Source organism: Mytilus trossulus, chromosome 3 (genome assembly GCF_036588685.1).
Source record: "Mytilus trossulus isolate FHL-02 chromosome 3, PNRI_Mtr1.1.1.hap1, whole genome shotgun sequence".
Taxonomy (NCBI): domain Eukaryota; kingdom Metazoa; phylum Mollusca; class Bivalvia; order Mytilida; family Mytilidae; genus Mytilus; species Mytilus trossulus.
This window is the reverse complement of record NC_086375.1, coordinates 74,408,365-74,424,476: the sequence shown is the minus strand read 5'-3', so window position 1 is coordinate 74,424,476 and position 16,112 is coordinate 74,408,365. Positions and strand designations below refer to the sequence as shown.

Genomic DNA, 16,112 nt, shown 5'->3' with positions numbered 1-16,112 from the left:
TGACAACTGGAGACGGATTACATTACTTTCTGTTCCTAGTAAGGTCCTTTGCAAAATTCTTCTAAAAAGAATGATAAAATTGTGGATGAAAAGCTTAGAGAAGAACAAGCAGGCTTTAGAAGAGGCAGAGGATGCATTGACAAAATTTTCACTCTGAGGAACATCATCGAGCAATGCATTGAATGGAACACACCACTTTTCATTAATTTCATTGATTTAAAAAAGGCCTTTGACAGTATTCATAGAGAAAATCTTTGGAAAATTGTAACATCATATGGAATTCCACCTAAGATATTGATGCTAATAAAAGCCTTCTACAACAGCTTTGAATGCAGTGGCATCCTTGACAGCTCTATCTCAGACTCATTTGAAGTAAAATCTGGTGTAAGACAAGGATGTATTATGTCACCAATCCTATTTTTATTGGCCATTGACTGGATATAAAGAAATACAACATCAGACAAGAAAAGGGGTATCCAGTGGACCATGTTTAACCAGCTAGAAGACCTTGATTTTGCTGATGACATTGCCATATTATCAACAACAAGTGGACACCTCCAAGATAAGACCAACATACTTACCAACTATGCAAAGCAAACTGGTCTGAATGTCAATGCCAAGAAGACCAAGGTAATGTCAATAAACAATAAAAATACAATATTCTGGCCAAATAAGATCAGAAACAAGAGCCTTTTGAAGAAATGCAATGCTAAAAGTATAACAGCAGAAATCAAACAAGATTAAGATGGTTGAGAATGCCACAACATCGCACACCTAAAACAGCTTTATATTGGACACCACCAGGGAAAAGGAAACCAGGGAGGCATAGAATCACCTGGCGAAGAACTGTAACAGCAGAATTAGAAGCAATGGGCTACACCTGGGGCCAAGCCCAGTACATGGCTAAGGACAGAGAGAAGTGGAGGCAGTTTGTTGCGGCCTTATGTTCCACTTGGGCTTAAGAGGATAAGTAAGTAATACTATATTCATTTCCACATTTTGAACCTCCCGCGCTCCATACAAAAAAATCCTAATGAATGTGAGTGATAAACATTCATGTTGCTACTGGCATGTCATAATTCCATTTTGTTATTATTAAAATTATATGTTGTTATGATTTTGCAATAAAATAACATTTCACATTTTTGTTGCTACAATTTTTTGGCTCAGTATATATACATGAAATACAATATTGCCGATTGCCAAATAAAATTGATCACTAGATGTAACAAAATGAATCTTAATATAAATTTAATACTAAACACATTTTTTTTTAATTTGTGGCCACGATGTTATGCCACCAACATACGGTGCCAATATTTTTTTAGTACATCAGATCCGGATTTCGACAATAAATGTCTCTTCAGTGATGTTAGGGATCGAAACGGTATTTGGAAGGCCATATAAAAAGTACCCTCATTTTTGATCCTGACTCTTGAATTTTAAGATAAAATTGAGAATGGAAATGGGGAATGTATCAAAGAGACAACAACCCGACCATAGAAAAAACAACAGCAGAAGGTCACCAACAGGTCTTCAATGTAACGAGAAATTCCCGCACCCGGAAGCGTCCTTCAGCTGGCCCCTCAACAAATATATACTAGTTCAGTGATAATGAAGGCCATACTAATTTCCAAATTGTACACAAGAAACTAAAATTAAAATAATACAAGACTAACAAAGACCAGAGGCTCCTGACTTGGGACAGGCGCAAACATGCGGCGGGGTTAAACATGTTTATGAGATCTCAACCCTCCCCCTATACCTCTAGTCAATGTAGAAAAGTAAACGCATAACAATACGTACATTTAAAATTCAATTCAAGAGAAGTCCGAGTCTGATGTCAGAAGATGAAACCAAAGAAAATAAACAAAATGACAATTATACATAAATAACAACAGACAACTAGCAGTTAACTGACATGCCAGCTCCCGACTTCAATTAAACTGATTGAAAGATTATGATTTCAATATAGGATGAACGGATCATATAAACCGGAAGGAAAATATGATACAAGCCCAAACGAAAAATTATAAACCAGTCTAAATTGAAAACTACGTTCAAACCTATGATTGCGTTGGATAATAAAGGGCTGCGCTTTAGCGCATGATACGCCCGTTGCTCTTTTAACTTGTCTTTTAATGAATTTATATGATCAACTAGAAATAGTGTGAGCCCTGTCAAATACCCCCCCCCCCCCCCCCCAATAATAAATAAAAATGCACTAAAACTAGAGGCTCTAAAGAGCCTGTGTCGCTCACCTTGGTATATGTGAATTGAACAAAGGAAGCAGACAGTTCATGACAAAATTGTGTTTAGGTGATTGTGATGTGTTTGTACATCTTACTTTACTGAACATTCTTGCTGCTTACAATTATCTCTATCTATAATGAACTTGTCCGTGTAGTTTCAGTGGAAAATGTTAGTAAAAATTTACAAATTTTATGAAAATTGTTAAAAATTGATTATAAAGGACAATAACTTCTTAGGGGGTCAATTGACCATTTTGGTCATTTTGACTTATTTTTGAGTCTTAAATTGCTGTACATTATTGCTGTTTACAGTTTATCTCTATCTATGATAATATTCAAGATAATAACCCAAAACAGCAAAATTTCCTTAAAATTACCAATTTAGGGACAGCAACCTAACGACGAGTTGTCCGATTCATCTAAAAATTTCAGGGCAGATAGATCTTGACAAGATAAACAATTTTACCCTTGTCAGATTTGCTCTAAATGCTTTGGTTTTTGAGTTATAAGCCAAAAACTGAGTTTTACCCCTATGTTCTATTTTTAGCCGTAGCGGCCATCTTGGTTGGTTTGTCCGGTCACAAAACACAATTTTTAAACTAGATAGTCTAATAATGATTCTGGCTATGTTTGGTAAATTTGGCCCAGTAGTTTCAGAGGAGAAGATTTTTGTAAAAGTTAACTAAGATTTACGAAAAATGGTTAAAAATTGACTATAAAGGGCAATAACTCCTAAAAGGGTCAACTGACCATTTTGGTCCTGTTGACTTATTTGTAAATCTTACTTTGCTGAACATTTTTGCTGTTTACAGTTTATCTCTCTTCATAATAATATTCAAAATATCCAAAAACAGCAAAATTTCCCTAAAATTACCAATTCAGGGGCAGCAAACCAACAACGGGTTGTCCCATTCATCTTAAAATTTCAGGGCAGATAGATCTTGACCAGATAAACAATTTTACCCCATGTCAGATTTGCTCTAAATGCTTTGGTTTTTTTTTAGAAATAACCAAAAACTGCATTTATCCTCCATGTTCTATTTTTAGCCGTGGAGGCCATCTTGGTTGGTTGGCCGGGTAAAAAAACACAATTTTTAAACTAGATACATCAATGATGATTGTGGCCAAGTTTGGATTAATTTATCTCGGTAGTTTCAGAGGAGAAGATTTTTGTAAAAGATCATGGAGATTTACGAAAAATGGTTAAAAATTGACTATAAAGGGCAATAACTCCTAAAGGGGTCAAACGACCATTTAGGTCATGCTGACTTATTTGTATCTTACTTTGCTGAACATTATTGCTGTTTACAATTTATATTCATCTATAATAATATTCAAGATAATAACCAAAAACAGTAAAATTTCCTTAAAATTACCAATTTAGGGGCAGCAACCCAACAATGGGTTGTCGGATTCATCTGAAAATTTTAGGGCAAATAGATCTTGACCTGATAAACAAATTAACCCCCATGTCAGATTTGCTCTAAATGCTTTGGTTTTTGAGTTATAAGCCAAAAACTGCATTTTACCCCTATGTCCTATTTTTAGCCATGGCGGCCATGTTTTTTGATGAAATGGGAATTAAAACACAAACTTTATTCTAGATACCCTAGGAATCAATCAGATGAAGTTTGGTTTGAATTGGTTCAGTAGTTTCAGAGGAGAAGATTTTTGTAAAAGTTAACGACGACGGACGCAGGACGACGACGACGGACGCCGGACGCCAAGTGATGAGAAAAGCTCAGTTGGCCTTTTGGCCAGGTGAGCTAAAAATGGCACTTTTAAGGTTACCTCAAATTTAACTAAGTTTGTTGTCCTAATTTTTCATCCATACATTCTCTCTTGTTCACAACACACTTTCTGAGTACCAAGTACCTTTTATATTTATAAAATGGAAAGGGAGCTTATGTGAGTTATTTTCTGAAGTGTGGACGAATTTCATTGATGATGAGGATGCCTCTTCTGAGAATGAAAATAAGGATTTTTCTGATGATGAGGACAGTGATTACAGTAAAGAAGACACTGATGATTAAACCTAGTTCAGCTTTTCAATATTTAGCATAAAAAAACAAGTATCATTAACATTGGCATATAACATAGAAGTCTTCAATGCAATATAAGGAAAGTGATATATGATTATGGGTTTTAGTAAATCTATGGCTGATTTCCAAATTTTATAGTAGTTTGAAAGAAGGTAATTTTCTTGGGGTATATTGATTGAATCTTTTTATTGTTTAGAATATTCACAAGATGATCATATTGATAAATGTTTAGGAGACTTGATTTCCTTTTTTTCCCCATAAAATGACACCCTTTAACATTTAAGGAATATTTAGTCACATGTTAGGATTTTTATGTTGTCACTTGTTCACTTATTATGTGCTATTGTAGACTAGTTATGTTTTATAATATTTTTTATTGCGCTAATCCCTTCCACCGAAACCTAACTCTATAAAAGAGTTGCGATGCTCAGGTATCATTTGTGATTTTAATTGCAACCAATTTTAACAAGAGTAAAACTTCCTATATGCAAAAACAGTATTTGATTTTTATCCATAGCTTAGAGAGTAAAAATGTTATCATAAAATGATATATGCCTCAGGGAACGGAACAGTTAATATCTCAGGGACTGCTAATGTGCTTTCATCCTTGCAACCATTCAATAAAAGTACAAACGTATGACATTCATGGAACCTATTTTTTACAAGAAATTTAATGTTTTAAATTGAACTAAAGATTTGACAAATTTTATGTTTTTATCAGATTTTATTAAGTATTATTTGTTACATCTATAGATATAAACAATTCACCAAAGTTTCATGAACACTGGTGAAAGCCTTTTTGAGTTATTGTCCGAAGTGTTAAAAATGCCCCTTTTTTATGAATAAAGCCCCATAAATCCAAAACTTATAAAATCTGAAATTTATAAAAATTGAAAGGGAGCTTACATCAATAGATATAAACAATTCACCAAAGTTTCATGGACATTGGTGAAAGCCTTTTTGAGTTATTGTCCAAAGTGTTAAAAATCCCCTTTTTTTATGAATAAAGCCCCATAAATCCAAAACTTAAAATCTGAAATTAAAAAAAAAACGAAAGGGAGCTTACATCAATAGATATAAACAATTCACCAAAGTTTCATGGACATTTGTGAAAGTCTTTTTGAGTTATTGTCCGAAGTGTGGACGACGGATGGACAGACGGACGGACGGACGGACAACGGTATACCATAATACGTCCCGTCCTGGGCGTAAAAAAAACCGCAATTTTCATACGTGTGCATGTAAAAAAAAATTCGTTGTAGAAGGGTCTAAAAACAGCACAAACAACATTTTCCAAAAGACCAAAAGAGTGAAAAAGTATATTTAAACACACCGCATTTGACTAACAGGTCGAACAACTGATGTTCTTTAACCCTGCTGACTGTCATTGGCGATTGCCAAATAAAATTGATCACAAGATGTAACAAAATGAATCTTAATTTAAATTTAATACTAAACAGATTTTTTTTTATTTGTTGCCACGATGTTATGCCACCAACATATGGTGCCAATATTTTTTTAGTACACCAGATCCGGATTTCGACAATAATATATATATGTACCTTCACACTCCTCTTCATCAGAGTTGTCATCACAGTCTTTGATATTATCACATTTCCATTCAGAAGGGTAACATCCCTCGCCGTCATCACATGATAGTTTACCATTAGTACATGTCGCTGGGCTTGGGCTAGGATTCGGTTCTAAATGAAAAAAAATCATAGATATATAGTTACATAAAATAATTATTAAAAACTTTACACTTGGTCGCACTAAAAAATATTGAAGGGATGGAATATGTTTTTTTTATAATTCATAACATAAAATATAATGCTGCCAAATCAACATAATAACATGACATAGATATAAAAAAAGAAGATGTAGTATGATTGCCAATGAGACAACTATCCACAAAAGACCAAAATGACACAGACATTAATAACTATAGGTCACGGTACGGCCTTCAACAATGAACAAAGCCCACACCGCAAAGTCAGCTATAAAAGGCCCCGATAAGATGTTCCTTATATAGTTCCGTAGCTTTGGTTGGCCTATATATAGATATTTTTTATTTTAAAATACAACTTGGTACATATATACTGAGCCAAACAAGTTAAGCAACACTTTTTTTTGTAATTTGTTTTTTTTTATTTTTTCTGGAAATAAATAAGTAAATCTTCGCTTTACGTTAACCTGTGACAAGTTTTTTCCGGCCACAAGAGTAGTGTATTCACTAAGGGCAGCTGTTGGTGTGCCTGCCAATCATTCGTTGGAGCATTTAGGACATGGCTGAGAAATTGAGTTTGAATAATACTATATTCATTTCCACATTTTGACCCTCCCGCGCACCATACAAAAAAAATCCTAATGAATGTGAGTGATAAACATTCATGTTGCTACTGGCATGTCATAATTCCATTTTGTTATTATTAAAATTATATATGTTGTTATGATTTTGCAATAAAATAAAATTTCACAATATATTACAATTTTAAACATAAGCATTTAATTTACATGTATATTTATTCCAACCCGCCTTTAGAGACTTGTGATGGATGCACTGTCATTTATGTACGAAAAATTCTGGATCTTTATTCTACCAAAGTAGATTAAAGTGCAATTGTATAGAGACATAAATAAATTAACATACATAGTATAAATAAAAAACATAAAGGGGTTACCCAGGAGGTTCTATGCGTTTAAAAATTATTCTAATAAACTTGCACGTCTTGTTTAGTTCCGACGGGCTGTTGCTATTTATTAGATCCTGAAATTTTAAAATATTTGGTATGTTTACAAAATAATGCTTTAGTAGAATGTGTCTATTGCCGAACATTTTAAAATATAATAGAACTCGTCGCCAATACCACAGGAATTACACAAAGTTCAATTACGAGATACGGGAATTCCAAAAGTGATACAAACTTAAGTAAGGTGGTGATGTTGTATGACTGCCAACGAGAAAACCATCCATAAACACTAACGAGTTTTTAGATGAAATAGATTATCATATCCGTAACAAAATAGTAAAAGTACTCCGTATTTATGTGAAAAATGTACGAGATTTGGATATGAACTCTATACAAATTAACCGCGAAAATAACTCACTATAAAATATATTATAATTTACATTGGTTGTACTGAGATGTCCCTATGCCAAAGTGTAATTGATAAACAAGACAAACTGAAGACAAAGATTTGAACAATTACAGGCCATCGCACGACCTTAACTTTGAACAATGTGAAAAAATAAATACCATAAAGAAGGCAAACGTATATGAAACAATTGAAAAGAGAAGGCCAACTAACATGAGAAGAAACTTATTTCAACAACAAGGGCAGTTTTTCAGCCACTGACCTGAAACATGTTTTTTATATATGTAATGTTTATTGGTCGTTAAGGTTATTATCAAGTGTAATATTGGTGTAACAATGCATGGTTTACGTTTGAGAAAGAGTTAAACAGATTTAGACGTTTGGCGGGAGAGTCAGTGGTTGGGTCCATCGGCATGGGGGTGTTTGAGAGGTACTCTTGTGTTCGGTATCGGGAACATTCAGAGAAACCTTATCAAGTAAATAGTATAGTCGCCCTGGGGTATATAAGAGAGTTCGGAACGGCACTCGAGACTGTCGGTTGGCTGTCGATGAGCCGTCACAAGTCAACAGAGCGTACGTTGGTTTTATTAAGCGCTAGTAAAGGCCTTAATATTCAAAGGACACTTTGTACCGGGTACAAAGTAAACGTACAAGTTGAACGGATTGACAAGGCAGACTGTCCCACTCGGAGGACAAGTTGTTCCAGCCCGCACTGTCTGGTAGTGACAGGTTGTCCCACTCGGAGGACAAGTTGTACCCACGTTGAACCAGACCGCTCTGTTTGTATTGACAGACTGTCCCATTCGGAGGACAAGCTGTACCAGCTATACTGTCTCTAAGTGACACATCGTCCTATCTTGAGGACAGGCTGGTTTATTGTATTATATTTGTAATATAATTGTCCGTTGTTACTTTTTATCGACAAAGAGTCAGTGTGTATATTTTAGTTCATTGTGCATAACGTAGATAGTTGTAGTTTTTAGTATTGCCGTATTGTTTGTGGACAACTTGGATCCAAGTATTGACAGGAACGGAGTTTGAGATATAAACGCCTGGTTACACGTAACATATATTTGACGAGTTCTATCAACCCTTTCTCGTGACAGAATTGGTGTATATCAACACAACACAACAATGAACAACAATAAATGAAAATGAATAACATATAGTCCGTCTCTGGAGACTAAGCACACAATCAATGAGCTTAAAGACCAATGATTATGAACCGATCTTAGAGTAGGTGGTCATGTTCTCCAGGACGTAATATCAATAAGAACATAACCTACGCATTATCATATGCATTCACTTCTATGAAAACCAATGGACGAGTGTAAACTATTATATGTTTTGGTCATACTGCTCTTCTACATGGATTAAACCAATATCTTACATTAAGATATAAAAGCCACAGACATGATAAAATGAGAACATTTTCAGATTATAATAATTGAAATTTAGGCGATAGCAATACATCGGAATGACCTCACGGTCATCTCGATGTGAATACTAAAACAGATGGTAACAGCACTATATATCATAACAAACTGTACATATTTGGTCAAAAGGACACTTTTAAATCCGATTTCCGAAGAGCCCGAAGTTTGAAGTTTCTTATGAATATAGAATAGAATATTTTTATTTCCCAAATTATAGGGGCCATAAAGGGCATAAATTTACATAATTGGTAACAACAACAATAATAGCGGCATGTAAATATATATTTAGTATATAAAGATTATTCGGAATAAGAGCCAAAAAAACACACATATATATAAATTGTGAATAAAAAAATATAAATGCATAATATGAACTTTCGAAAAATGGCCCTCCATGTATAATATATGAATAAAATGAACTTTCGAAAATTGTCCTCCGTGTATAATAACAGAATAAAACGAACTTTCTAACCGCGTATTCGCGACAGATAGTCTAAATCTTATTTCATTACCTCGTGTTTTACGTGTTTATCTTCTTTTTCATAAATAGCGAATTCGTATATAAATATTCAAAATATAAGTTTGACTCATTATCGAACTCGCATTCAAAAGTTTTGGTTAACTCACTATCATCACATCCGCATTCGTCACTTCCGTCCAAACAATTGGCGATACCGTCACATCTTTCCTTAACAGGTATACATGTCGAACCCTTTTTACATTCAAATTCAGCTGCTACATCACACTGTTCTGGGTGACATCAGGGATAGAAATGAAAACAAGGCTTTAAAAATACGCATTTAACAAAACGTACACATGGAGTCTTTTACACCCCACCCCCCCCCCCCCCCCCCCCCCCAAAAAAAAACAAACCCCAAACCAAACAAGTGATAACTCGTAACAGTTTGTGCATATAGTTAGATTGTTAATATGCGTTAGGACTGCTTCATGCTTTAAAAATCAGAAGGGAAATAACATTTTGTATTACCTTGATTGCAAGGGAACAACCATACTCCACTCTCTGAGTCTTTTGTGGCTATACCAACGTTAACTACTTTCAATGGATTTTTATTATCTTTCCATTTCAAGATTTTATTTTTATCTCCATCTTTGACTTTGATCTTGTCATTTTTCAAAGTTATCATAAATTTGGTAAATCCATTCTGTAAAACAGGTCCATTATATAACGCTTTTATTTTTCCATTTTGACCGTCTTGGATCATTGACACAGTGTTGTCTGATCCCCCTAAAATAATCTTATACAGGGGGTCGTTGATACTGTCTGTAGACATGAGGACGATTTCAGCATCATGACTGGCCTTGATTCTCAACTTAATTTTGATATCTTCCGAGTCTTCAATAGTTATACCATAGTCGGATAAGACTGTATAACCACCTGTCGCGTCTGTTGTAATGCTAATGTCTGCACATGCTTCAAAATAGAAATATGCCTATTTCAATATAACATTTGTACTTACTTTGGTTCCCACTTAGCTTAGAACTTTTATATTCTGTTTAGGTAGCCCTTTTTGTTCTCTCGTCAACTACATAGAATTAGTTGATGGTTAAGCACATGAGAGGTATATTTTATGGATGGACGTGTTAGGCTAAGTGCATGATATATATGTTTGAATTGTTTGTGTTATGAAATAGAGGTGATTTAAAGAAATTAAAAGTTATAATTTGGTAAGTGGATTTTAAGCCTATTAATCTCTCAAGTGAATGAATGAATGAATGAATGAATGATTTTATTCTCATAAACTAGTACATAGCTACAGAGATAATAACAGTTCATATATAATACACATCTTTGTTTCGCATGTGTGAAAATAATAACATTATAATAATATTACAGTTCCTCTAACCAGGAGGACAGACTTTCAATGATATATATCGTATAAATCTACACCAAGTAACCTGTAACTTGATCACTCATAATTTAACTGATACAATTGTTATAGTTGGTTTTTCTTTTACTTAAAAAGTGGTCCTCGATTAGTAACTGTCTGATTAAGCAGTAAGTTATTTCAGTAAGCTACAGGACAATGTTCAAAGAAAAAATCGAAATGGGGAACCCAGTGTCTCGCCTGCGATTGATGCCGTCAGTGTAAAAATTTATGCTGACTTAAAAAGTGAGTCCATTTATACGCAAAATACAGAATTTGAAAAAAAACAAAAACATTATCTTCAAGACTTATGTAAATGTAAACTGTAAAAAATAAAGTCCATAAAGCAGAGAAATACTCAAAATAAAAATAAAAAATATGCCCAAAGTTTTGATTCACGCATTATCTTATATCATCAAAAAGCTTCTGCCAAAGTTTCATATATAACTCCGTTAAGGCTTGACAAAGTAATTGGTGCGTAACAATTTGTAATCAAACATATGCTCTGGATACTGTATTTGGTGATAAAAAAGCTTCCTCCTAAACTTCATACGTTTCTTTAGAAGTTGATAAAAGTAATTGATGTCTTAAAAAAAACCTTTAAACTTCCGTCTAAATGTTAACTTTACAACTTTATTGGTATAAACAGAAAAATGAAAATAAGCATTTAATAGTTTTGCTCTGAATTCTGTATAATTGTTATAAAAAACCTTCTGCTTAATTTTCATACATATGTAGGTTTTGACAAAGTTATTGATGTCTTAAAAAACAATAAGCCACAGACTAAAAGTTGGCGACACCGACGACGGAATCTAGGATCTTACTTTCGCGAAATAAATCTCGCAGGCTCGACAAAAATGTAATTAGTTTGAAACAATTTTGTATTCCCTTTTGAAATTCCTGTCATTAAATCATCACTTATTGTAAAAGGGCAGGTTATTTCGTCAGAAATTAGCTTTTTAATAACGTTTATTGAAAAATCACCTGAATTTTTTGACTCCTCAAATACTTGTTTTAATTTAGACATTTGACATACGGATCAATTTGGAATCAAAACAATCATTGAATTGAGTATACAAAATCAAATTAATTTTACCAAATATTTTTTCGACGTTTTAATATTTTTTTAGAGAAAAGACTATTGTTCTGATAATCCATTTCATTAAAAGATGGAACAATAGAAGCTTAAGAAATAGATTCAAGTGTATACCAATTGTAATGACATGATTTGATTGTGACAAAAAAGGTAAACTACGAAACTGAATTTAAAAAAAAAAGTATCCCAAGAAAATATTACTGGAAACCAGACTCACAATGTTATATAGTATAAATTTAAACTATCTGATATTCAATTAAAAGGCCCTTGTAGAGCATTTGCAATTTAATATAATGAGATTTTCAGTGGCGGATCCAGAACTTTTCCTAAGGGGGGAGCCCGCTGACTGACCTAAGGGGGGCCCGCTCCAGTCATGCTTCAATGATTCCCTATATAATAAACCAATTTTTCCCACGAAAGGGAGGGTCCGGGCCCAGGAGCCTCCCCCCTGGATCCGCCTATGATTTTATAACTTACATAATGTGTGGGTGCATTTAATCTGGTGTACTATTGTTAAGTAACTTTTGTGGTAGTTTTGTTATACTTATTGAAAGCGGTTTACAGATTCAGATTCAATATTTTATTACAAGTCATTATAATAAACACATTTTTTACCTTTCCTTATTTACTAACTATCGCAAATTTGTCAGAAAAAAAATGATTTTCTATTAATAAGCAAAGCAGGATTCTGCATTAATAAGAACAAATAGAATAGCAAATGAGTATATACAAGTAATTATTTGTTTTCATTGTTATAGAATGTTTAGGTAAATAAAATTCAGAGAATTCATGAAATGATAAAGGTAAAATATTGAAAGAGTAAATGTTTTTAAACTGGTATTACCCGACTGTCTTTTGTTGAATGGTATACGTAAAGATAGAGTTGTACCAAAAATGCATAAAAGCACGAGCAGTTTTATTCTTCCAATCATTCTCAAAATCTGTAAAAATATAATTTCAAATTTAAGAAGTTGTAAACTTATAATCCACTATAAGTAAAAACTACAACAGGTACTGCCGGAAACAATCACTATACCAAAATCTGTATAAATTATAAATGTCTAGTGTGTGATTTTTTTTAAAACATTAATCAATTTGAATTTGAACATTTATAATTGACTTTGAAGTTAGATATTTGTCAAAATAATATTGTTGTGCTTTACTTGTTCTAGTATCGATTGGTATTACGATTAGCGATGGAATCGCAAAAATACATCCAAACCATATCAATTTCCAAAATTTTACGTGAAATGTGCATAAATGTAATGCGCCGATGTTGGTAGAGTAAAACCAATAATATGTTTCCAGTTTTAAAAGAAATGTACTGGTCAGTTACCATTTTACAAATACTATTATAACAATATCTCATTCATTCAGAAATAGTCTAGTAAAAAGGTAAGACAAATATAAGAGATGTAAATTGAAAGCCTAATACACAATAGCAGATGAAGTCCATTACTAGACTAGTAACTGGGTATGGACCTCGGTGCAGGCAATAGTAAATGAACATTTGTTGATTTTGAAATATTGAATATAAGAAAAGTAGAAAATGAAATCATTTGTAATACGGCTTTTAAATTGACGTTTTATTCCTAATAGTCCGTTTTGTGCTCTTTGATCGGGTTGTTGTCTCTTTTACACATTCCCAATTTCCATTCTCAATTTTAAAGAACATATTTGAAAAACTCAAATGGTTACAAAATAAAATTTTATGATTGTAACTTCTACATATAAACTTACCTTTTTGATTGTTCCAGTGCTAAATTGTTCCTTGAGTGGTGTTCAGTCCGAAACAAATATCTTTTTATAGTCTCTACCTCCGGACAATTTTTCACCTGGTCAGTTATCGGCTTTTATTAATTTCATTACGAATTTCTCGCTTGCTTGATTTAGTTTTAAATTGTAGATAAAGATCGTATCACATGTCCGCGAAAACAAAGGGATATCTCGCCACCACGCACGTAGTTTTGGCCAGTTACTTCAATTAAACTTGGTCACTACCAAACCTGAGTTAAAACTGACATGATTTTTATTCAAGTCAGATTTTATCAACCAGTAACAAAAATATTATCGTAAAATTTGGACGTAAGTAGTAGTTCATGACCAGTACATTGTAATAGTGGTCATCTAGAGACTTCAGACGTAAGCATTATAGTTCATGACGACTGACAATCTTGATTGCTATAGCTTTTCTTAAAAAATCCTGTTGCCCCAAATGAATTTGATAGTTTCAGCTAAAATATGCATGTACTGTTCTTGACCTGCGACATGTGCACCTGGGACTTTCTATTGTATAGAGAGTCCATACTGTCTATAGTATAGAAAGTCCCTACTGTCTCAGTATAGTATAGAAAGTCCCCAGAGGCGGATTCAGGGGGGGGGGGGCAGGGGGCCCGGGCCCCCTTTTGGGAAAAAATTTGGTTAGGGAATCACTGAAGCGTGACTGAAGCGGGCCCCCTCTTAGGTCAGTCAGTGGGCCCCCACTTATGAAAATTTCTGGATCCGCGACTGGTCCCTATAGTCTATAGATTAGAAAGACCATACTGTCTATAGTATAGCAAGTCCCTACTGTCTATAGTATAGAAAGTCCCTACTGTCTATAATAGTAAAAAGTCCCTGTATGGGCGAATAAACAAAAATGCAACTCATATCTTGCTCAAAATTCTTTATTTAAGGAAAGATAATATATCCGGGAAAATCTATTATGTAACTGAAAGGGAAACTTACTGGTAGAATGTTTAAACTTTATTGAATTTTTATGCCCCATTTGTGGGCATTATGTTTTCTGGTCTGAGCGTCCGTCCGTCGATCAGTTCGTTCGTCCGTCCGTCCGTCTGTCCGTCCGTTTGTCCCGCTTCATGTTCAAGTTTTTGTTCGAGGTCGTTTTTTATGAAGTTGAGTCACTGATGAGTCTTATGTAGACGAAACGCGCGTCTCGCGTACTGAACCATAATCCTGGTACCTTTGATAACTATTGAAATTGATTACACATATTCCCTATGATATGATCTTTCTATTTTTTATGAAAATGAAAGTGCGAATTGGGCATCCTTGTACTTGGGACACATTCTTGTTTATGATATATAAAAAAGAAGATGTGGTATGATTGCCAATGAGACAACTGTCCACAAAAGACCAAAATGACACAAACATTAACAACTATAGGTCACCGTACGGCCTTCAACAATGAGCAAAGCCCATACCGCATAGTCAGCTATAAAAGGCCCAGGTAAGACAATGTAAAACAATTCAAACGAGAAAACTAACGGCCTTACTTATGTAAAAAAAAAATGAACAAAAAACATATATGTAACACATAAACAAACGACAACCACTGAATTTACAGGCTCCTGGCTTGAGACAGGCACATACATAAATAATGTGGCGGGGTTAAACATGTTAGCGGGATCCCAACCCTCCCCCTAACCTTGGACAGTGGTATAACAGTACAGCATAAGAAACATGTTTAACCCCGCCGCACTTTTGCGCCTGTACCAAGTCAGTTGCCTCTGGCCTTTGTTAGTCTTGTATTATTTTTAACTTTAGTTTCGTGTGTATAATTTGTAGATTAGTATGGCGTTCATTATCACTGAACTAGTATTCATATTTGTTTAGGGGCCAGCTGAAGGACGCCTCCGGTTGCGGAAGCTTCTCGCTGCATTGAAGACCTATTAGTGACCTTCTGTTGTTGTCTGTTATATGGTCGGGTTGTTGTCTCTTTGACACATTCCCCATTTCCATTCTTAATTTTATTGTAGTTAGTCACAGAAGTGAAAGATGATATTTGCAGTAGAACCAACAGTACACTTGGAAGAGAGATGTAAAGAGGCATACCAGAGGAAGAAGGAGATGTATACAGAGCTGATAACAACATTGTGTGATAGAGAGCTTGTAAAGAGAGGATGTTCCCAGCAGGAGACGTCTGAAGAGAAGTTCCTATACATTCCTTTAAATGATGCACATGTTGTTACTTATTTCCTTATAATGATTGTAACGTGTTGCATATCGAAATTGACATATTTGGTAGATATAGGAAGTTGTGGTGTGAGTGCCAATGAAGCAACTCTCCATCCAAATAACAATTATAAACCATTATAGGTCAGTGTACGGCCTTCAACACGGAGACTTGGTTCACACCGAACAACTAGTTATAAAGGGCCCCAAAAATTACTAGTGTAAAACCATTCAAACGAGAAAACCAACAGTCTAATCTATATATATAGGTGCAAACATTTGCAGCGGGATTAAACGTTTTAATGGTACCAAACCTTCTCCCTTTTTCTGAAACAATAGTATAGCAGTCA

The 16,112-nt window shown here is 34.2% G+C and overlaps 1 protein-coding gene across 5 annotated transcripts in view; it reads right to left on the bottom strand.

Annotated features, from left to right (window-relative positions):
- The window catches only part of LOC134712394 (very low-density lipoprotein receptor-like), a 28,808-nt gene extending 14,985 nt beyond the window's left edge, over positions 1 to 13,823 (bottom strand). The window contains exons 1-5 of one of the 5 annotated variants that reach the window (XM_063573894.1): positions 13,549 to 13,822; positions 12,653 to 12,749; positions 9,815 to 10,258; positions 9,454 to 9,576; positions 5,857 to 5,997 (exon numbers count right to left, since the gene is read on the bottom strand). In XM_063573894.1, the coding sequence (XP_063429964.1) occupies positions 5,857 to 5,997; positions 9,454 to 9,576; positions 9,815 to 10,258; positions 12,653 to 12,740 (796 nt within the window). In that variant the 5' untranslated portion in view covers positions 12,741 to 12,749; positions 13,549 to 13,822. Of the gene's footprint in view, positions 1 to 5,856; positions 5,998 to 9,453; positions 9,577 to 9,814; positions 10,259 to 12,652; positions 12,750 to 13,548 lie in introns of all 5 variants that reach the window. The other 4 variants (XM_063573896.1, XM_063573897.1, XM_063573895.1 and 1 more) reach the window with 4 other exon arrangements.
- Between the last annotated feature and the right edge of the window lie 2,289 nt (positions 13,824 to 16,112).